The sequence below is a fragment of the Pleurodeles waltl genome, chromosome 4_2 (genome assembly GCF_031143425.1).
Source record: "Pleurodeles waltl isolate 20211129_DDA chromosome 4_2, aPleWal1.hap1.20221129, whole genome shotgun sequence".
NCBI classification, from domain to species: domain Eukaryota; kingdom Metazoa; phylum Chordata; class Amphibia; order Caudata; family Salamandridae; genus Pleurodeles; species Pleurodeles waltl.
In genome coordinates, this window is record NC_090443.1 from 690,547,245 (window position 1) to 690,569,846 (window position 22,602).

Here is a 22,602-nt window from a genome sequence, read left to right on the forward strand (position 1 = left end):
CACTTCCATCCCTGCCCTACCAACACTCTAAGATAGCCATCTGGGTGTGCTATACAAAACATTAAAAAAATAAATTAACAAGATACTTCAAAATCTTCACAGTAAAAGGAGCAAAAGGACCATCTTACCCACAAGGGCGAGCAGAAGTGCTAGGATGATTCCCCTCATGCTGGCGGTGAATGGAAGTGAGCGGGAGCTGCTGCTTTTATAGCAGAAGTGGGCGAGTGCGTGGCTACTCAATCAGATTACTTTCGCTGACTAGTCAATTTCTTTATCAGTGGCAAACTTTTTTTGTAAATCATGAGGCATCAAGATATAGGTTTGGAACGTTGTGCTTTAGTTACTGCATTGTTTAAAAATATTAACACTATCATAAGATCCATACATTTTTCTAAATATGTTCATAACTGAACAAATTGAATGAAAATAAAATCACCTTACGCTCTGTTAATAGGAAAGGCTTGTGACGTTTTTGGCAGCTTCCACTGTACATCTGTGAAAGGTCTAGATAACCTTTTTTCTGGTTATTCCGACTCGACCCGAGAGATCTTACCTAACTGATAGTGAATCCAAAAAGTTGTGCAAAGTTGTCTTCTACTGGCGCGATTTCATAATGTTTTGATAAGTTAAAGTTATTTATCGAACGTATCACGGTGTCAGTGTCATTGCTGTGCACAAAAAAGGGGAATGCTCAGTCCGGAACTTCGAACATCTTGCCCTTTAATGCATTATATTTTTCCGATATTTCATTTAGGTAACAGTATGAACTGAACACTTTGAGCATGTGGAATAGAGGCCCAATGGTGTATTTTAATTTACATTAATAATGATTCCTGCCATTTTAGACAATGCGATTTCTGGATTTAAGAGTAAAATGAATTATCCTGAAGTTTTTTGGTATAATAATGAGAATGTTACTACCTTAGGGTAATAATTGCTGAGTGACAGTGTCTACCTTCTTGGATTGTGTTTCCATTGCTAACTTGGACTATATGCTAATAACTGGAATGCAGTCATTAAGATATGACTTCAACCACAAAATATATAAAAAAATATCTGCAGTATATACACTGTTAAACATTTTCAAATGCACAGTTTGAAAAAGCCACATTATTGTGCGGAAAGTGCATTGCATGGAAATGTTTGTAAATCAGCTGTGGATATTGATCACTGGTTCTCGTGCATGGTTCTCGTGCAGACATCACATGACCAGGATGCAAATAGGAAGCAAGGGTTTGAACCTGCTCTTGCAATGCGTTTGCAATATGTTGCTATAAATATCCATGATTTTTTAATGGCGAGTGCAATGCTGAATAGTAACAAGCAAAAAACACATACTCAAGGTATTGGCCTTCGAGATTTGTTGTCTGCCACATTTTCGTTCAATGGAGGTAGAATATATGTCTGTCGTCATCACAATCCAAATTTTTGACTTCTCCGTCTCCATTCTGGCCTCAGCAATATTTCTGACACCGTACATTTGGAGGAGATACTTAAGTCAATAGCTATTACTTTTATGTCTGCAACTGTATATTGAGATCAGGCATGAGTAAATGCTTGTTTAAGGGCATTTTCCCTACCTTAACTAAAATTGGGTGTGGGATTTTTGTGTTTTGTTTTCATTTTATTTCTGTTTGTGAGCTGCATAAATTCTTTACACAGTGCCTCTAAGTTAAGCCTGACTGCTTTTGTGACAGGCTAACACAGGATTAAGCACAGGTTCATTTCGTGATTTTTGTGGTTCAGCGTGACAAGGATTGTGTTTCTAGCCTGGGTGAGGCTTCCAGCCTCCTAGACCAATAACCCAATTTCTTAAACTGCCTTTAACATAGACAACCTTGCATCATAGCTCAAGGGTACCTGTATTAGCGATAGACAGTCACAAGTGCACCAGCATTGAGAGGGAGATCAAAAGCTCCATAACTTAGTAAAGATGGTGATGTTCAGCTCTCTGACGTTAGTGCAATGCAGAGCAGAAACTTGCCTTGCTGTGCTGCTTTGGGTGAATTATTAGTAAATATGTAAATTTTAGTAAATATGCCTGCAGTATGGAAAAAAAGGACTAGTCTCACTGGTATAACATTGGCACTATTACAAATGTCCACTTTTCCATTAAACTGCATAGGTGTTTAATTGTAGTAACAATCTGAAAGTTTTCATGGAGCTTTGTTCAAGAATTACCTTAAGAAGTACAAGAAACTCACATCAGATTGCATTTGACATTGGTAGCCACTTACCTTTATGTGTATATTGATCAGGGGTGGCTCCTCCATTAGGGTGGAGGAGCGTCGCCCCCCACCAGCAGCAGCAGCTGCCAAACCTCTACAATAAAACTATAAAAACTGTCTCTATTATCATTCTATTGTAGAAGGGGCGGGGCCAGGGGCTGTGAAGAGCACAGAGGTAGAGTCCTCAGCACTCCTCCTCAGTGTGCATGTATGTTTGGCCAGCCGTCTCAAGCCGACCAAACATACACCAAGCTCTGTCTAACCCATAAACGCAGTGCCGGGTTGGGGAGAGTGGGCAGATTCTACCATGGAGAGGCAAAAACAGGGAAATAGACAGAGAGCAGCTGAAAATAAATCACTGCTGTGAAACAGTGTTCTAAATCTCCTGGGTGAACTGTAGTAAAATTTGCAGATGTCCTAATGCGCAAGCGCAAGCCAGAAAAGGTTTTCGTCAACCTGCAGGCACAAGCTACAGCAGTGGCATCACATGAGAGGGAGTGCTGAATTATAAAGTAAGGGGTCCAGTTGCGTTTGGGGCGCATTCACAGTGGCCCTGGGAGGTGTTAGCAAAGCTCCATTCACTTCAATATATGGGGTGGAGCAGCTAAATGAGGACAAGGAGAGAGTGGGTTGCAACAATATGTTGATCATCACAGAGGGGCAGGCTGTAAGAGGGGTGAATGGGGCTGCTCTCCTGGCAGTTAGACATGTTTAGTACTGCATTTGGTTTCATTTTGAAAAAACAGATGGAGCTGAGCCCCAGCCTGTCCCTTCAGAGTGATTCCTTATCGCTACTCCTTGGCTGCTTTGAGGCCCAAGAGAAGGAAGGAACCAGCTGCAGAAAGCAATTGCATTAGTAGACTAAAGTGTGTGCATTCAGTTCGCCAGTTAAGCTTTTGCATCATGGACATCCTGCTCCTCCCACCCCACCCAACTCCACTCCCTGATTTAACAGCTACTGCCAAGTGTGGGGTTCTTGATGAGCCTCTTCTGTCTACAGATCAGCAGATAAAGGCTCATAATTAACTTGTGAGGGTGAGTGAGTGAAAGAAATGATGGGTGGATGAATGAAAGGAGGGGTAGATGGATGTCTGGATGAAGGGGTAGATGGATGGATGAGTGAAAGGGTGAACAGATGGATGAATAGATGGATAAATGGATAAGTGAGCGAAAGGGTGGATGGCTGAGTGAAAGGGTAAATGGACAGATGCATGTAAGGATGGGTGGATGTGAAGAAGGGTGGATGGATGGGTGTAAGGATGGATGGCTGAGTGAAAGCTTTGATCGATGCATGTGCCAAATGGAGGATGATGCATGGATGAAGTGAAAGGACGGATAGATTGAGCAAACGGGTGAATGCATGAGTAAAAGGATGGATGAAAGGGTGTAGATAAGAGAAAGAATGGGTGATTGAGTGGATAGATTGGTTTAATGGATGGGTGTCCCTTGGCCAGTGGTGGTTCTCCTTTATTGGCTCCCCAGCTACACTACACCCTCCTTGTTTTGTGGTCCATTTTTATTGTATCAAGAATGAATAATTATTCACTCTTGCTACAACAAAAATAAAATGCATGACCTGCTTTGGGTCCAGCTGAAAACCGAGACAGCTAGTGACATTGTTTGATTGCCAACACAAGTGTTTGAAGGTGCTTATACCATTCCAGCACTGTGAGCATGTCTGTGTGACTATGTGTGTGAGTTAAAGTGAGAGAGAGTCAGTGAAGGAGTAAGTCAGAGGGCGTGAGAATGAGTGACAGTCACAGCCTTAGGTTTGTCACCCCTAACTTTTTGCCTGCCTCACTCCACTTTTTGTACACTGTTTTTGCTGGTTTTTAGACTCTGCACACTTTACCACTGCTAACCAGTGCTAAAGTGCATACACTTTCTCCCTTTAAACATGGTAACATTGGATCAAACCCAATTGGACTATTTAATTTACGTATAAGTCCCTAGTAGAGTGCAATATATGTGCCCAGGGCCTGTAGAATAAATGCTACTAGTGGGCCTGCAGCACTGGTTGTGCCACCCACTTAAGTAGCCCTTTAACCTTGTCTCAGGCCTGCCATTGCAAGGTCTGTGTGTGCAGTTTCACTGCCAATTCGACTTGGCATTTAAAAGTACTTGCCAAGCTTAAAACTCCCCTTTTTCTACATATAAGACACCCCTAAGGTATGCCCTAGGTAACCCATAGGGCAGGGTGCTGTGTAGGTAAAAGGCAGGACATGTACCTATGTAGTTTACATGTCCTGGTAGTGTAAAACTCCTAAATTTGTTTTTACACTGCTGTGAGGCCTGCTCCCTTCATAGTCTAGCATTGGGGCTGTCCTCATACATTGTTTGAATGGTAGCTGCTGATCGGAAAGGAGTAGGAAGGTCATATTTAATATGGCCAGAATGGTGATATCAAATCCTACTGACTGGTGAAGTTCGATTTAATATTACTATTTTAGAAATGCTATTTTTTGAAAGTGAGCATTCCTCTGCACTTAAATCTTTCTGCGTCCTACATTCCATATCTGACTGTGTTTAGTTGACAGTTCCTTGTGCATTCACTCAGACACACCCCAAACACAGGATACTCAGCCCCACGTGCATACATCTGCAGTTTGAATAAGTCTTCCTGGGCTGGGAGGGTGAAAGGCCTGTTCTCACACAGAGGGCTGCCACACCCCCTACTGGGACCCTAGCAGACAGGATTGAACTGAAAGGGGACCTGGTGCACTTCTAAGCCACTCTTTGAAGTCTCCCCCACTTCAAAGGCACATTTGGGTATATAAACAGGGCCTCTGCCCCTTCCAACTCAGACACGTCCTGGAGAAGAAAACTGAAACCAGAACCTGCACCACGGAATCAATGCCGCGCTTGTGACTTCGCTCCGCAAGCCCAGGATTCCACTCACAGAGCCCAGGGTGTCTGAAAACCCTGCAACCCGAAGAGGACCACGACCGGGCTCTGGAAATCGTTGCACAACCGTCCCTGAGTGTAAACTTAACGACGCATCGCCGTGTGCGGCCCAAGAAATCGACGCACACCCCTTTTTTCCACGCTTCTCCTTCTCTGCGGCCCTTTGCGGAGATTTTTCACGCGAACCAGGTACTTTGGGGCATATTTATACTCTGTTTGCACCGAATTAGTGTCATTTTTTTTTACTCTAATTCGGTGCAAAACTAACTCCATATTTATACTTTGGTGCTAGACCCCTCTAGCACCAAATTTATGGAGTTATAGTCATTTTTTGAAAGTGGAGTCCTACTTTGCCTTAATGAGATGCAAGGTAGGCGTTCGCGTGCAAAAAATTACTCTATGGCCTTAACACCATATTTAGGGGCATATTTATACTCTGCGGCATATTTATACTCTGTTTGCACCGAATTAGTGTCATTTTTTTTACTCTAATTCGGTGCAAAACTAACTCCATATTTATACTTTGGTGCTAGACCCATCTAGCACCAAGGCCCTGATTTAAACTTTTTTTGCACTGCATTAACGTCATTTTATGACACAAAAGTGGCGCAAACTTACAAAATATTGGCCCTTATTTATACTTTTTGTTGCAAAACTGCACTAACTCAGTTTTGCACCAAAAAAGTTGAGCACCGGCTTGCACCATTTCTGTGCACCAGCCGGGCACCATATTTATGGAATGGTGCAAGCCGGTGCAAAAGGTAGGCTATAGTTTAAAAAAATGACTTTAGTCGGGTGGGGCTGGCAGTATAGAAGAAGAGGGTTTAGCACCAAAAAATGGCTTTAGGCAGGTTAGAGTAAAAAAAAATGACTATAACCAGATTAGCGTCATTTTATGGTGCTATACCTACCATGCCACATGACTCCTGCCTTAGAAAAGGCAGGAGTCATGCCCACCACCCCAGTGGCCAGCACAGAGGACAGGGGTCCCCTGGGCATGGCCATTGCACCCGGTGACATGTATGGGGGCCCATTTCAGGGCCCCCTATGGCACTTTAAAAAATAAAATGCACTTACCTGTACTTACCTGGGATGGGGTCCCCCATCCTCGCAGTCCCTCTAGTGTGGGTGGGGGTGCCCCTAGGGCCTAGGGAGGGCACCTCTGGGCTTATTCCATGGTGTTTCACTATGGAAATAGGGCCACAGGTCCCCTAACACCTGCCCTGACCCAGGTCTTAAAAAATGGGGCAAAGCACGCTTTGCCCCATTTTTTGACCCTTCCTCCCTCCCTTGCACCATTTTTACATGGGAGTATAAATATGGTGTTAAGGCCATAGAGTCATTTTTTTGCACGGGAACGCCTACCTTGCATCTCATTAAGGCAAGGTAGGTTTCCACTTCCAAAAAATGACTTTAACTCCATAAATTTGGTGCTAGACGGGTCTAGCACCAAAGTATAAATATGGAGTTAGTTTTGCACTGAATTAGAGTTTTAAAAAAATGACGCTAATTCAGTGCAAACAGAGTATAAATACGCCCCTTAGCGTCAAAAAATTATGCTAATCTGGTCAGAATCATTTATTTTGACTCAAAACTGCCTAACGTCATTTTTTTTTAAGCTAGCCTACCCTTTGCACCGGCTTGCACCATTCCATAAATATGGTGCCCAGCTGGTGCTGAAAAATGGTGCAAGCCGGTGCAAAACTTTTTGGGGCAAAACTGCCTTAGTGCAGTTTTGCACCAAAAAGGAGAAATAAGGCCCTTTATGCTTGAAAGAGACTTTCTTTGCTTTAAAAAGACTGAAGACACTTTATATCACTTTTCAGTGATATCTCTCCATTTACTTATGGCATCTTTGATCGTTTTGACCTGCAAATATCCAGATAAATATTATATATTTTTCTAAACACTGTGTGGTGTATTTTTGTGGTTCTATCTTGTGTTATTGTATGATTTATTGCACAAATACTTTACACATTGCCTTCTAAGTTAAGCCTGACTGCTCAGTGCCAAGCTACCAGAGGGTGGGCACAGGATGATTAGGATTCTGTGTGACTTACCTTAATAGAGTGAGGGTCCTTGCTTGGACAGGGGGTAACCTGACTGTCAACCAAAGACCCCATTTCTAACATTGGTGATCAGCGGTGAGGAAATGACATACAGTGGCTAAGTATTTCACTACCTACCCACAGTTGAAGGTCAACTTGATTTTTATCTCTTTTCTGCAATTTCATTTTTTCCTGTCAATTTTTGACTAAAATCCTCAAATCAACATGTCTCTTGCTGGGTCTCAAGCAGGAGATGAAGGCCCGTATTTATACTCCGTTTGCGCCGAATTAGCGTCGTTTTTTTCGACGCAAATTCGGCGCAAAACTAACGCCATATTTATACTTTGGCGTTAGACGCGTCTAGCGCCAAAGTATGGGCAAATAGCGTCATTTTTTTGCGTGAACGCCTTCCTTGCGTTAATGAGATGCAAGGAAGGCGTTCCCGTCTAAAAAAATGACGGCGACGCAAATGCGTTGTATTTATACTCCCGGGCAAAAATCACGCCCGGGAGGTGGCGGGTCAAAAAACCCCGCATTTGCGCCACTATTTAACGCCTGGGTCAGGGTAGGCGTTAAGGGGCCTGTGTGCTCAAAATGAGCCCACAGGTGCCCTCCCCTGCCCCCAGGGACCCCCCCTGCCACCCCTGCCCACCCCAGGAGGACACCCAAGGATGGAGGGACCCACCCCAGGGACATTCAGGTAAGTTCAGGTAAGTATAATTTTTTATATTTTTTAATTTTTTTTGGGTGGCATAGGGGGGCCTTATTTGTGCCCCCCTACATGCCACTATGCCCAATGACCATGCCCAGGGGACATAAGTCCCCTGGGCATGGCCATTGGGCAAGGGGGCATGACTCCTGTCTTTACTAAGACAGGAGTCATTTAAATGGCGTCTGGGCGTCGAAAATAATGGCGCAAATCGGGTTGAGGCGATTTTTTTGCCTCAACCTGACTTGCCCCATTTTAAGACGCCCTAACGCCATTTTCCCCCTACGCCGGCGCTGCCTGGTGTACGTGGTTTTTTTCCACGCACACCAGGCAGCGCCGGTCTGCTAGCGCCGGCTAACGGCATTCCATAAATACGGCGCCCGCATGGCGCTTCAGAATGGCGTTAGACGGCGCTAAATTTTTTGACGCTAAACTGCGTTAGCGCAGTTTAGCGTCAAAAAGTATAAATATGGGCCGAAGATTTTGTTATGGCCATGCTGGAGACCTACACTGTTAAACAGCTGAGGGCATTCTGCAGGGACATGGGTGTAGCTACCCAGAGAGCCCCCAAGAAGGAGGAATTTCAAAGGGCACTGAGGGCCTGGGCAGAAGCCCCTTCTGAGGAGGATGTTTTGGAGGAGGGTCCAGAGGATGGCCCCTCAGAGGATTTTTTGCCCTCACTAGATGAGATTAGTGCTGCAATTGTGCCCCCTGCAAAATGAGGGAGCAGTGTCTCTGATCAAAGCCTGACTGCAGAGGAAAGGAGAGAGGAGAGAGAGTTGCAGATGGCAAAGATAAAAATTGAGGTTCAACAGGAGGAAAGGAGAGCAGAGAAGCCAAGCAAGCTGAGGCTGAAAGAACAGCCAAACAGATTGAAGCTGAAAGAGCTGAAGCTGCAGCTGCGAGAGCCTTGGCTGAGAAAAAACTGATTTTGCCTCATGAACTGAGTCTCAAGGAGCTGGAGATCAAGCTGAGACAGTCTGAGTCCAGCAGTGATGGTGGCAGCATACGTGCAGGACCGGTTGGGGACAAACAGGTTTGTATACCAAAGAATGTTTTGTGGTGGGAGATGGCATTGATAAGTGGCTGGCTGCCTATGAAGTTACACTAAGGGCCCATGGGACACCTGAGGAGCATTTGGGGGGCGGCCATGTGGTTTTATCTACCATCCTTGGGGAGGGACACACTTCTCACACTTGCTCCACAGAATAGAAATGACTAAACACACATGAAAGCCGCTTTACTGGCCAAGTTTGGGCTGACCCCTGAGAGATACCGTCAGAGGTTCAGGGACAGCATCAAACTTTCAACACAAACTTGGGTGGATTGTTATGATTTCTCCAACAAGGCACTGGATGGATGGGTGCGGGGCAGCAAAGTAGCTGATTATAAAGGGTTATATGACTTGATTCCGAGAGAGCATATGCTCAATACTTCTTTTACAGAGTTGTGCCAGCACTTCGTAGATAGCAAGCTGACTGACCCCAGGAAGCTTGCTGAGGAGGCGGACCTCTGGGTTACCACCAGAGTGTCCAAGAAAGTATATGGGGGGGGACTCCCACAAATGTGGTCAGGGTTCCCAACTGAAGAAAGAGGGGGGGAGAAAAACTTAAAGATAAGGAGTTCTCAAAAGGCCCCCAAAAGAATTCCCAAGGGGGGTGGATACCACTCCTCTTTTAGATTTGGGAAGAAACTAGGGTATTTTGATAAAACATTGGGGAAATGCATCCCCAAATGCTTATAGTGCTACCAGCATGGGCACTCTAAGGGCGACTCCCAGTGCCCCAAGAGGGCATAGTCCACCACTGGACAGACACCTGGGTTGGCTAGTGTAGCGCTCGGGCGGAAGACAGTCCCAGTTAGCTTTGGGGGCAGGCAGAGGTTTCCCTACTGTCCCTGGTTTTGATTCTGATCTTATTTTATGAAACCCATATATTCTTGCTGCACATTTTTGATATCACCCCAGACAAATGTTTCAAAATCAAATGTTTAGCAGTGTTGTGAACAAGATTCAAGATGTGTACATTCAGGCAGAGTCACCGTTGATGTAAATTAATCAACCACAAGTTATCAATCCTATTTTCTCTTGAATTTGGAATAGTATTGCTGCATGTGTGTGATATATGCCCAGATAAATATCTTCTTTGTGATATTGCATGTCCTCTGTGCTGAGTGAATAATCGATTTCACAAGAAAAATATATATCAGAGTGGAATTAATGTAGGCTGAGTGGTGGGTTTATCCCTATTGTCACCTTGCTTCTTCTTTAGCTGGAATTTTCTCAAATCCTAGTCTAAAATTGGGCGTACAAAGAAAAGTAAGCATTAGAAACAGCAAATTATAGAAATGTCTGTAATCAAGAAAACAAAAAAGGATACTAGCATTGCCAAAAACAATCTAATCTTCATACTAGACTGATGATGGTCTTAGCGTGGAGGAGAGGAGCAACTGTGAGGGCAAACATGCTGTAGGGAAGCCAAATGAAATGTGCAGTAGGCCAGCCATGCAAAGTGTCAACCCCATTTCTGGTGCACTGCTTTGCAGTAAGAGGGAGAACTTCTTTGATAACAAAGAAAAGAAGGTTGTGCTAGAATCAATGCACAATAATAGAGACAAATTCTTGAAACAAATGTTTTTCTAATAAATTTGGTGGTTCCCAGAATGACAGTGGATCTTGGATATTATTATATCCTAGAAACTTGATTTTGCATAGTTGAGTGTGTGCACTCTTGTATGTATGAGCCTTGTTCTAAACTGATTTGTGCTGGGTGCAGACCGTGTCAGATTGAATATCGTTTTAAACTGAGATACTATTGGCGTCCACAGATGCTAATTAAGTATAATCCTGTACTTTAGCACAATCTTCCCATAATCAGGCATTATATTGAGAATGAGACTTGCAGTTTTTGACAATATGGCCCTTTTCCCTATCCTCAGCAGGAAGCTCAAAAAGTAGACCAGGCAAGATAATTGTTATGAATGATGCACATTGCTTCATAGGGAAGAATAGCTGCAAAGCATTTGTTAAATTTTGTTAAAGACTATGCTAAGATTTTGCATGTTCTTTTAGTGAGTTGGAGTTTATTCAAGGGCCTCAGGTTAGGGAGAGTTGGGCTTGTGAGCCAACAACTAGGATTTCTTTTTTGTTCCCATTTAATTCTACTGGAGATTGATTCATTGGAGGCGGACATAAATGACGTTGTCAGCAAGGTTCACCATTGCTAAACAGTCGCTTTTTAAAGTCTACACATATGTCATTTTGAGGTTCATTAGAAATGTCTTATTTATCCCCAAAGTACATTTCACATGTATCTCCATACCAGATCCTTGAGGTGTACCAATGCTCTCCATCTCATCATTCTCCACATATGGAACTCTCAGTGAGGGGTGGTCCTTTTCATATCTTGGTGTGGACACCAGAATACTCATTTCATGGTCTCAATCAATCGTTCTCCCCAATTTCACAAACAGATGGGTGCCATTAAAGTGCACCTAGTAATGAAGTTAACAATTGTATCAAATAGATGTTTAAGGGATCGGAAAGTGTCTAGGACTATAGGAAACTACTTGATTCAGACTAATATGGTGCTTTAGCAGGACAACATGTTTGCTTATTGGCTCAACTGTGATAGAAAGAAGTCAGGCAATTTATGGCACTTTCCAGAAACACTACCCACTCCTTCTGTTAGTGTAAAATGGTTCTATGATATTAATAGTGTGTCAACAGGTCTAGGAGGATCAGTACAGTGAATGGTCTTTTTTAGAAATGGGGTCTTTGGTTGACAGTCAAGTTACCCCCTGTTCAAGCAAGGACCCTCACTCTAGTCAGGGTAAAAGAGAATCACCCTACACTACACTGGCCAAACCCTGGGACGGCGCACCTGTGGGTGCCGGTGTACTTTTAGGGCATTTGGGGTGCCCCCTCACATGACCCACCTGGTCACATGCATAGCACTTACGTGGGGGACCACCTGCCACTGGCTTCCCTTTGGAGAACCATGGCTTCTTTTCTCTGGGGGTTGGGAATCCTTACCCTGGGAATCAGTTTGGGGCCCTTTAGAGAACTCACCATGTTTACCCTTACCCCCCCTTTCTTCTGAGAGGGACCCTGCCCACCCTTGTCGTGGTCTCCCCCATACCTCTTTTGGACCCGGGTGCTCTCCCAGCAGTCCGCTTCCTGCGCAAGCTTCCTGGGGTCAGTCAGCTTGCTGTCAATCAAGTGCTGGCGCAGCTCTGGAAAACATAAACTGTACAAGTGCTCCCAAGCAATCAGATTGTAAAGCCCCTCATATGTAGTTACCTTACTGCCCTTCACCCAACCATCCAGTGACCTGCAATAAGAATCGACCCATTCCAACTATGTTTGGGATTCCTTCTTCTTGAAGGACCTAAACTTATCCTTGTACTGCTCAGGGGTAAGACCATACCTTTAAAGCAAGGCATCCTTCATGTTAGAGTAGGTGAGATTCTGAGCATCCCCTAATGTTGTCAGTGTATCCCTCCCCCCTACCTCAAAGTGTTTCCACATACCCGCCCCCCAATGAGCTTCAGGGACCAGATTCATATGGAGAGTAGACTCATACCCCTTGAACCACAAGTATATGTCATCCTCTCTCTTGTAATGTTTCACAAGGTGGTTAGGAATGTGCACCCTCCTTTCAGGCTGCACTGTAGGGTTGCTGCCACCATCTCTACTGGACTGGCTTCTATGATTCATCTCCTTCAAGCTAAGCTCATGAGCCATTGCTAACTTCCTCTCCTCAAGGGCTAGCCTTCTCTGCTCCAATTGGTACTCCCTTTCTGCCTGTCTGTCCTGTAACTCTTCAGGTGTCAGACCCTTGGATGAGACACTGCTACCTGCCCTGAAGACCTTCTCCCTGGACATAACAGGCCCACCCACAGTACCATTGTGTACTGAACACTCTTCCTCCTCCTCCTCATCTCCCTCATCTTCTGTGTGCCCTTCAGTGCTCTTGGCCCTCAGCACCTTTTGCAGCTCCTCCTTCCTGGATGAGCTCTGAATGGGACAGTCAAAAGTTTTACAGAACTGCTTGAACTGGGCCTTGGTATAACTCTCCAATTTCTCAAGGTCAAAGTCAGCTCCAACTGATGCATCTCCAGTTTGGGACATGATGAAGATTGAAAAAAAACAAGTGCAAAGTTCCAAAGGCAGAAAAACAAGTTCCCAAATGAAGTTTCAAAGAAAGTCAATCAAGGAATCAGCGAAAAAATAAATGTAGAACAAAAACAGTCCCAAAGAGAAAAAATCAAAAGATCACCAAACAAGTAGTATGTGGTCATGTAGTGGTCTGAACTCAAACAGTAGTATACACTTAATCACTGTATGTCAAGTAGAAATACAAGTCCAAATCCCAACCACTGATCACCAATGTTAGAAATGGGGTCTTTGGTTGACAGTCAGGTTACCCCTGTTCAAGCAAGGACCCTCACTAAAGTCAGGGTAAAAAAGAATCACCCTCAGCTAACCCCTGCTTACCCCCTTGGTAGCTTGGCAGGGCAGTAGGCTTAACTTCAGAGTGCTAGGTGTAAAGTATTTGTACCAACACACACAGTAGCTTAATGAAAACACTACAAAATGACACAACACCAGTTCAGAAAAATAGGAAATATTTATCTAAACAAAACAAGGCTAAAACGACAAAAATCCCAAATACACAAGTCAAGTTATCAATGAAAATGCAAAAAGAGTCTTTAAGTAGTTTTAAACACACACTAGTGCTGCTAGCGTGAAAATGTGCCTGGTGCGCTTCAAAAATAACCCTGCATGGGTGAGTGTGCGTCAAAAAGGGCTTGCGAGGCATTGATTCCACTCATGAGCGGGACCGTGCGTTGTTTCTCCTTGCACCTGTTTAGGGCGCATCGTTTCTTCTCTCTGCAGGAGAGCGATGAGTCGATCCGGTCAGCACTCTCGGGTCCGGGCAGGCCTTGCGTTGTTTTTCCACGCACGGCGGTACGTGAGTAGGAAATCCAGCCACACAATGATCAGAAAACCCCGCAGTGCAGGTTGTGATCTCCTAGCCTCCGTCAGCGATGCTGTGCTGTGCGCCGTTTCTCCTGCTCCGTGCGTCGATTCTTCGGTCGCGTTTCCTGCGAGCGTCGTTTCTCAGCTGCAGAGCCGGCAACGCGACGTTCTTTCAGCCATAGATCAGAGTTGCGTCAATCTTTTCCCCCCACAGCGCTCTGTGCGTGGCTTTCCTTGTCTTTAGGCTGCCAGCTTCTCTCAGGGTCCGAGGAACTGGATGGGCACCACAGGGCACAGTAGGAGTCTCTCCAGAGACTCCAGGTGCTGGCAGAGAGAAGTCTTTGCTGTCCCTGAGACTTCAAACAACAGGAGGCAAGCTCTAGATCAAGCCCTTGGAGATTTCTTCTCAAGATGGAAGGCACACATAGTCCAGTCTTTGCCCTCTTACTCTGGCAGAAGCAGCAACTTCAGGATAGCTCCACAAAGCACAGTCACAGGCAGGGCAGCTCTTTTTTCTCAGCTATTTAGCTCTTCTCTAGGCAGAGGTTCCTCTTGGTTCCAGAAGTGTTTCTTCAGTCTGTGGTTTTGGGTGCCCTTCTTATACCCAATTTCTCCTTTGAAGTAGGCCTACTTCAAAGTAAAGTCTCTTTTGAATGTGAAATCCTGCCTTGCCCAGTCCCCATACACTCACCATGGGGTTGGAGACTGCATTGTGTGAGGGCAGGCACAGCCCTTTCAGGTGTAAGTGACCAATCCTCCCCTCCCTTCTAGCACAGATGGCTCATCAGGATATGCAAGCTACACCCCAGCTCTCTTTTGGGCCAATGTCTAGTGTGAGGTGCAACCAGACCAACTGTCAAACTGACCCAGACAGGGAATCCAGAAACAGGCAGAGTCACAGAAATGGTATAAGCAAGAAAATCCCCACTTTCTAAAAGTGGCATTTTCAAACACACAATCTTAAAATCAACTTTAGTAAAATATGTATTTTTAAATTGTGAGCTCAGAGTCCCCAAACTCCACATGTCCATCCGCTCCCAAAGAGAATCTACACTTTAATCCGATTTAAAGGTAGCCCCCATGTTAACCTATGAGAGGGACAGGCCTTGCAACAGTGAAAAACTAATTTAGCAATATTTCACTGTCAGGACATATAAACCACATTACTATATGTTCTACCTTAACCATAAACTGCACCCTGCCCTTGGGGCTACCTAGGGCCTACCGTAGGGGTGTCTGACATGTAAGAAAAGGGAAGGTTTAGGCCTGACAAGTGGGTACACTTGCCAAATCGAATTTACAGTTAAAACTGCACACACAGACACTGCAGTGGCAGGTCTGAGATATGATTACAGAGCTTCGTATGTGGTTGGCACAACCAGTTCTGCAGGCCCACTAGTAGCATTTGATTTATAGGCCCTGAGCACCTCTAGTGCACTGTACTAGCAACTTACTAATAAATCAAATATGCCAATCATGAATAAGCCAATTACATACACATTTTGTAAAGGAACACTTGCACTTTAGCCCTGGTTAGCAGTTGTAAAGTCCCCAGAGTAACAAAAACAGTAAAATCAGACTCCAGCACACCTCAACAAGCTGGGGATCAGAGGCATTTTGCAGCACACAAAGAAAATGGAAAAAGCCTCTCAAAATTGTTTTTGTGTAGGATAGTGCCCCTTCCTGCACAAAACAATCCTTCATGCAACACTGGCACCCTTGGGTTCCTGCATTGATGCTAGGCAGCCACAAAGGCCCCAGCAAAGGGAGTAAGGACAGGGATGCACCGTATTGGATAAATATGACACACTCCTGCCCTTTTCCTGTGATGCAGGAGAGCACAGGAAGATGACTTGCTGCACCGCCCTGCACCACAAAGCTAATAAATCTGGGCCTTAATTTGATTATGTGCCCCTAGTAAATGGTACTTAATGTACCCAGGGCGTGTAAAATAAATGCTACTTGTGGGCAGCAGCAGTCCTTGTGCCACATACTAACGTAGTCCTGTAAACCATGCCTCAGCAGTTTTAAACTGTCATTTTGACCTGGTAAAATAAACATCTTGCTAGGCCCAAATATTGTTTTTTAATAGTTATACGTCACCCTTAAGGCAGGTCCAAAAGGCTCACAGGGCAGGGTGTATGGTATTTAGAAATCTTTGTGTTTAGGTTTTACATGTCCCCACAGTGAGGAACTCATAAGTCAGTTTTCACTGAAGAAAAGCTATCCCTCCCATGGACTAACACTGGGTTACCTCATTAGGCTTAATATGATAGTGTCAGTTTGATAACAGAAAGAGAAATGCGTTTTTTTACTCATTGTTATTATAATTGAAAATCCTAATTAATGGTAAAGGTGGATTTTACTAATCTGATAATGCCACATTTAGAGTTGGCATTTTTCTGCCTAAATCAAATGTGCCTTTGTGACTCTTTCACATAACTGTGAATTGCTCTCCTTTGGTATGTTGTATTCTTCCAAGGCCTAAGTCTGACTAATTGGAGTAATTTGGTAATTCTGTGTTACTCTTGATACACGGTATTACTAATTTTAAAACCATGATGCCATGTTATGTAACCGAGTCTCCTGTTTGGGTAGAATCAAACTGTGAGAAGCACTGAAATAATGTGAGAGCACAAACACTCATGTTCGTTTTTTGATTAACTCAATTGTAACACTCAGTGGTCGTTTCCAACGTGAGTGGCAATACTTTAATATGGGCAGCTCTGGTCTGCATTTTGAGTAGATATTTTACTTGAGGAGCCAGAAAATCAACTCGAAAAGCGTTTTCAAGTTGATGTTTTACCCCAACAGATAGTTTTGGTATTTTTCAATGCAAATGCACTTTTCATTTTTTTTTTTAAAACAAGAAGGAAGTGCTATAGAGACTGGAATGCTATGGTACGTGGAGTAGCAACTTCCTTTCTTGTACTGTACACTCCTCCCTTGGCTTTGTCCTTCTCTTAGTCACTTTGGAATCAGATTTTGGACTGAAAGCATCACCTCTTTTGACTGCAATCTTTGCTGTATCCACACTATTAAAGTCTTTGGGCCTCATTTACAAGAAAGTGGCGCTTCAGAATCGATGCACCAGTTTTCTTCACAAGCCCTAGAACAGCTAGAAAATGTCATGGCAGTGCTGTATTAATGATATGGCACTCCATGGTGCATGATTTCACAGATGCGTGAAAAATTCTGATACATCTGTGGCGCTAAACTGATGCATTGCTGGACTAACGTAAAAAAAAATTATGCTACTCCAGCAGTATGAGGGGGTTCGAATGTTAATAAAGTCCAACATCACTTTAACTCCTGCTCTGAGAAGGCGTAAAAAAACTGACACTGTGAAGATGCGGAATGGTGCAGTGAAATCTTGTAGATTTCACTGTGCCAGTTCTGCATGGCTTTTAATAGGGGAACGCATACCTGGCATACATTATACCTGGCGCAAGTATAATGTGGTGCAATGCTTTACAAACTGGTGCAATGGTCGCTTTGCGCTAGTTTGTAAATGTGGCACACTTCAGGAGACTGTTATGTGCCACCACTGCATCAAAAAAAAGATGCAACAGTGGCACACAATGCTTTTAAATAAGCCCCTTAACTTTTTGGGAGAAATCAAGTAAGTTTAGTGCAGCACTTTGGAATACATTGTTTGAAGGGGGCAGGCACCTTTTTATATTGTTTATTTTGTATATGTTGTTAGGTGTCCTAGCATTTGGGTATGAGTAGGATGGGTCCATGCAGGATGAAATGTTTTATGGGAAAACTTTTGCACTTTTTTGATGGTGGAGGATAAACTAGGGTTAATTATACTTTTTCTTCATTTTCTTGTGTCAGTTTTTCTAGGTTTTTTCTAAGTTTGGACTGATTTGTTTCCCATATTGCTATAATATAGTTGTATTGCTTTGGGCCTAGCCTGTCCAGTGCTAGGTATAGGGAATACTAATGGTGTATTTCCTACATTCTCACTCCTGCTGTACTATGTGGTTTATAAAATCATTTAGGGGGCTCTTCAAGGCTTTGGATTGAATGCAAAAAGTATTTTTTTTGTCTGCGTGTGCCTGTTGCAGGCTAAGGTTGGGGTAGCTCCTGCAGCCCAGGCCCATGTACCCAGACATCTTCCTTCGTTCTGAACTAGCTTTTTCTTGCCCACCATATTGTATGAATTTGTGTATGTCTGGTATGGTTGATATTGTGGTTAGGGAATTTTTAAAAAGTATCTAATTTTCATTTTTGGCATTGCTGATTTCATGTTGGTGGGTAAAGAGCAGTTGCATCTTTGAGCCTAGCACCTTGGGTAACTAATATCTTTGAAATGTTTTCCCTGCAATGCTACAAGTTGTTTCTTCATGAGAGGTAAGATAGTCCAGGCAGGACAGGATGTCTTTGTTCTTCATGCCAATTCCTTTACCGACCAAGTAGCAGTTACTATTTTGTATAGGCAGTGTGTGTGTTTGCCATACGCTTCCAAGTCTTCTTTTTTCTCCATGCCTCTTCTCTGCTGGCCAGGTGGTGTGGCTATTTTGTGTAGCCAGTGTGTGTGTATATGTGGTCATAGTGGCCATTTGGTCTTTATTATGCTGGAATGCGGCGACCACCAATTCTATGTGTGTGTGTTTAGTGGCCATTTGGTTGGGGCACCAGCAGCTATTTACTGTGCTTTATTTCAATTCTTGTCTGCCTCACATAGAATCCACCTGTGCCCCAATGGAGCACATGCAGTTATTTGGTGTGTTTATTATATTTTATCCAGTCACCTGTCCACCTGCAGAGGTCCCATAGCTCTATAGGGACACAAACTAACCCTTTCTGTGTAATGATGCCGTGTGAAGAAGTATTGTGTGCATATTTAGGGTACATTACTGTTAATCATTTGGGATGATGACGATGATGATGACTTCACTTGTGTTACATTGGCTAGATTCTACTGACTGCTCAAGATTAACTGACTTTATTGTATTGTTGCTTTGCTTGCAGGTGCAGCAGAGTACATCACACATGGTGCTAATACAGAAAGAAGTCAGCAAAGGAATCAGCTGATAGTGACGGCTGAGTCTTCCACTACTACGTGCTTCTTCTCCTATTGCTGAGTGATAAGTGCTAGTGCTAAGAAGATGGCTCCAAAGAAGGAAGTTTCTGCCAAGAAAGTGGACAGTGTAGAGGAAAAGAAGCCTGGTGCCACCACTAGCAATCAAGTCCTCATCCTTTTTCAGGAAACATGACATTCTTGTTTCAACCTCCTCTCGTCAGAAAGAGGCTAACAAGATCACTTCTGCATCAACAACACCACCACTACCACCACAAAATTCAAGGCCATGCCTCTCAGCACTGCACTGACTGCATTAATAGATAGCAATGAATGGAAATGGAACTGTTTCAGTCCCAAACCGAATCATTGCAGGAAAGTCGACAACAGGAGCTGCAGTGAGCAACAGATCTTCTGGAAGTAGAAGCTGAACCTAGGTTTCATCTAGTAGGTTATGCCCCTCTAAAACATGTGTTTTGTATTAAAAAACGCCTCCAGAATTTTAATAGGAAAAGGTAGAAGAGATATGGGTCTGAAGTCACTAATACCTTAGGGGCCGATAGAGGGCTTCTTCATAAGTGAGTGCACAAGTGCCTTTTTTCAGTCTGGAGGTACTGTCACCATTTGCAGCGACTGAGTGCATATAGTTACCAGTGGACCTGACACATAATCAGCAAGCTGCTTTGAGGTTCTAGGAGGTACAGGATCCAACGGTCAGCCAGACACAACTGAACCATCTATGGTGAGAAACTCATGATACTGGACCAAAATCATCAAGCACACCCACCTAAAGGTTTGTAGTTGAATTAGCCCACAGACTTTCCTCTACCGAGTAAATAACCTGTGACTTAGTCTTGTTGCAACAATATTACAAGTTTGCAACAATATTGTCAATCTTATATGATAAGTGGGTTGGTCATCACATCGAGATTGCGAGGTTGTAAGTTAATATACTTCTCAGACAGTGTTTCATAGATTCTGTGCTATTGAAAAAAAAATGCTCGGATAGGATTTGGGGCTGTCAGAATCTCAATAATGAGATATTCAGCTTTTGTATTCTTAATCTGTTTTCAAATATTTTCTTAACACCAGTCTGATTTTAAGTCTGTTGCAAAACTCATGTGCCATGCTCTTTTTTCAATTTCTTACAATGACTTCTAGCAGCTCTCAGTTCATTAGTGAACCATGGAGCAGAGGGAGGCTGGCAGAGTGGCATATTTTTGTGAGGCGGGGTGTTATCAAGAGATTTTGTAATCCATGTCTTGTAATCATATGCCTCAACCACTGTGCTAGGGTTGCCGATACAGTGGGGAAGGAGGGTTGAGGACATTTTTCAAGCCTTTCTGGCACCAATTTTGACCAGGACTGAGTTGGTCCCATACCATAGACGACCTGGTTGGATACTGTCTCCTATCTTAAAAAAAGACCAATGAATGATCAGACCATACTTTCGGACGCATCTCATCCAGTTTAATCAATTCAAGAAAAGAGAAAATTATGTTCAGCATCTGGCTGTGAATTTGTGTGGGTGTTGTTACTAACTGATAAATTCCTAACATTGCTATTGAGTTTAGCGAATCTCCTGAAATGAGATGTCCGAAGTTTCTGCCAAAATGTAAATGTCACCCATCACACAAAAACAGGGTATGGTTACTAATTAAGGGTGAGATAAGGTCAGCTAAGGCATGTACAAAATCAGTGCCTGGTCCCACCTATAAGGAATGACCAGTAGAAGGACTACTGTGTACTCCAGAGGACTGCCCTACTGTTATCATAGGACTGCCCTGCTGCTTGAAACCTGCCTTGTACCCTCAAAGGTCTACTCTGCTGATTGATTCCTGCTTTGCTAGTTGATCCTATATCTACTACTGTGACTCCAAAGACTATTTGGCTGGCCTCCTGTGTGAACTACAGGGACACAACAAGCACTAACAGCAATAAACCGTTCACCACACCCAGGCTGAAATGAGTTCTGCTCTGCACATGGTGTCCACTCCAGTCCAAACATAGAAGTCTTCACTGTGTCCAGTGGCTCCACAACGACGATGCTTCCTCTTCATACACCGCACAGCTGAAACAGCTGTTACTGTGGCAGGGCGTCATCTGTAGACGCAACACACGGATGCCCTGGGGTATGTCTCCAGACACCAGCGGCCCGGGGTACTTCCGGTGCCTCCTTTCCCAACCCAGAAGTTTTTTGCCCGGTGCTGAGGAACGCCGAGATGCTGGATGGTGCAGGTTTTCTCTTTCTTTATTCATTTTGTTAGATGGTGTATAGATCGAGATGAAAGGATCAAAAGAGAAAAGGAAAGCAGGTTATGCTCTTTCTGACATTTTTGTTTATAGATATATATTTATTTATATATATATATATATATATATATATAGATATATATTTATTTATATATATATATATATATATATATATATATATGTATATATATATATATATATATATATATATATATATATATATATATATATATATATATGTAATTTTTTTTTTCTTTTGAATTGTGACCTTTTGGGAACAATAAAAAACAAACTTAGGAAATAGAACAGGACCGAAAGAAACACTGCTCAAGAAAAGAAAGTAAAGTAAAACTAAGACAGATGAAAAGCGAAATACAAAGAGAAGATGAAGAGAAAAGAAGCGAAGCAGGAAATCAAGAAAAGCTACAATATAGATCAGAACAGAGAGGAAAGTGGAAACAATAGCACGAGAAAAGAAAAGAATAAACAAAGAGATAGAAAGGAAGAATTAGAAACAGTGAGAGGAAAGAAGGAAAGTAAAACAAACGAAAACATACATACCAACCTTCAGTGTTTTTCTTTCTTTGCATGCTCCTCCTGAGTCTGCCCCTGGAAAAGAAGAACAAAAAGAGAGAAAACCGTGAAGATAAAAGGTGAAAGAAAAGACAAAGAACCAAGACAGACCAAGGATAAAAGGTTTAGGAGACTGTCAAACTCTCATTTACCTTAATAAACTACTATATCAAAGACACACGAGAACCTCTATTACTGACACTCCACTACAGTGGTGTCAGTAGTGGGATTTCTGTCCTGGTATCCTTACCCAAAGCAGAGTTAGATAATGGAGGACAAACCATCATTGGCCGACATGATTGTCCAGTTAACAGAAGGGCAGAGCTCGTATGGGAAGAACAACTCCGAGAAGCAAAGGTAGAGAGGGAGGCCCTACGGACGGCCTTGAAGAGTCAGGCGACGATCATCGCCAATAACCAACTGGTTCACAAGACGGCTCTGGGGAAATTGACTGATACCATAGCCAGCAGCAAAGTACATACTAATGTCCCTAGTAGTGTACTGCAAAAGTACCAAGAAAATGAAGACCCGGACTCCTTCTTTACCAATTTCGAACTGGTTGCTAGCTCTGCTAACTGGCCAGCAGAGAAGTGGGGACAATACATTGCACCTCTCCTTACGGGAACTTTACAAGCAGCCTACCAGGCTGTCAATCCTGGTAGTGTGATGCCCTATGCTGAGATCAACAAAGCCATCCTGGAGAGAATTGGGTTAGATCAAGATACCTATTAAGTTCCGACAAACCAAGTGGGCCACCAGGAGACTCCTCGCGCTCTGTATTATAGAGTACAATACGCCACGGGAAAATGGTTAAATCCCACAGAAACATACAAGGGCACTATGTTTGATACCGTAGTTTTAGAACAATATTTGGA

The 22,602-nt window shown here is 43.4% G+C and overlaps 1 protein-coding gene across 1 annotated transcript in view; it reads right to left on the bottom strand.

Moving 5' to 3' along the window:
- LOC138293927 (vitellogenin-A2-like) overlaps positions 1-22,024 on the bottom strand; it is a 93,616-nt gene extending 71,592 nt beyond the window's left edge. Inside the window, exons 1-2 of the mRNA XM_069233206.1 lie at positions 22,009-22,024; positions 21,716-21,763 (exon numbers count right to left, since the gene is read on the bottom strand). Of these exons, the coding sequence (XP_069089307.1) occupies positions 21,716-21,763; positions 22,009-22,024 (64 nt within the window). The remainder of the gene's footprint in view (positions 1-21,715; positions 21,764-22,008) is intronic.
- Between the last annotated feature and the right edge of the window lie 578 nt (positions 22,025-22,602).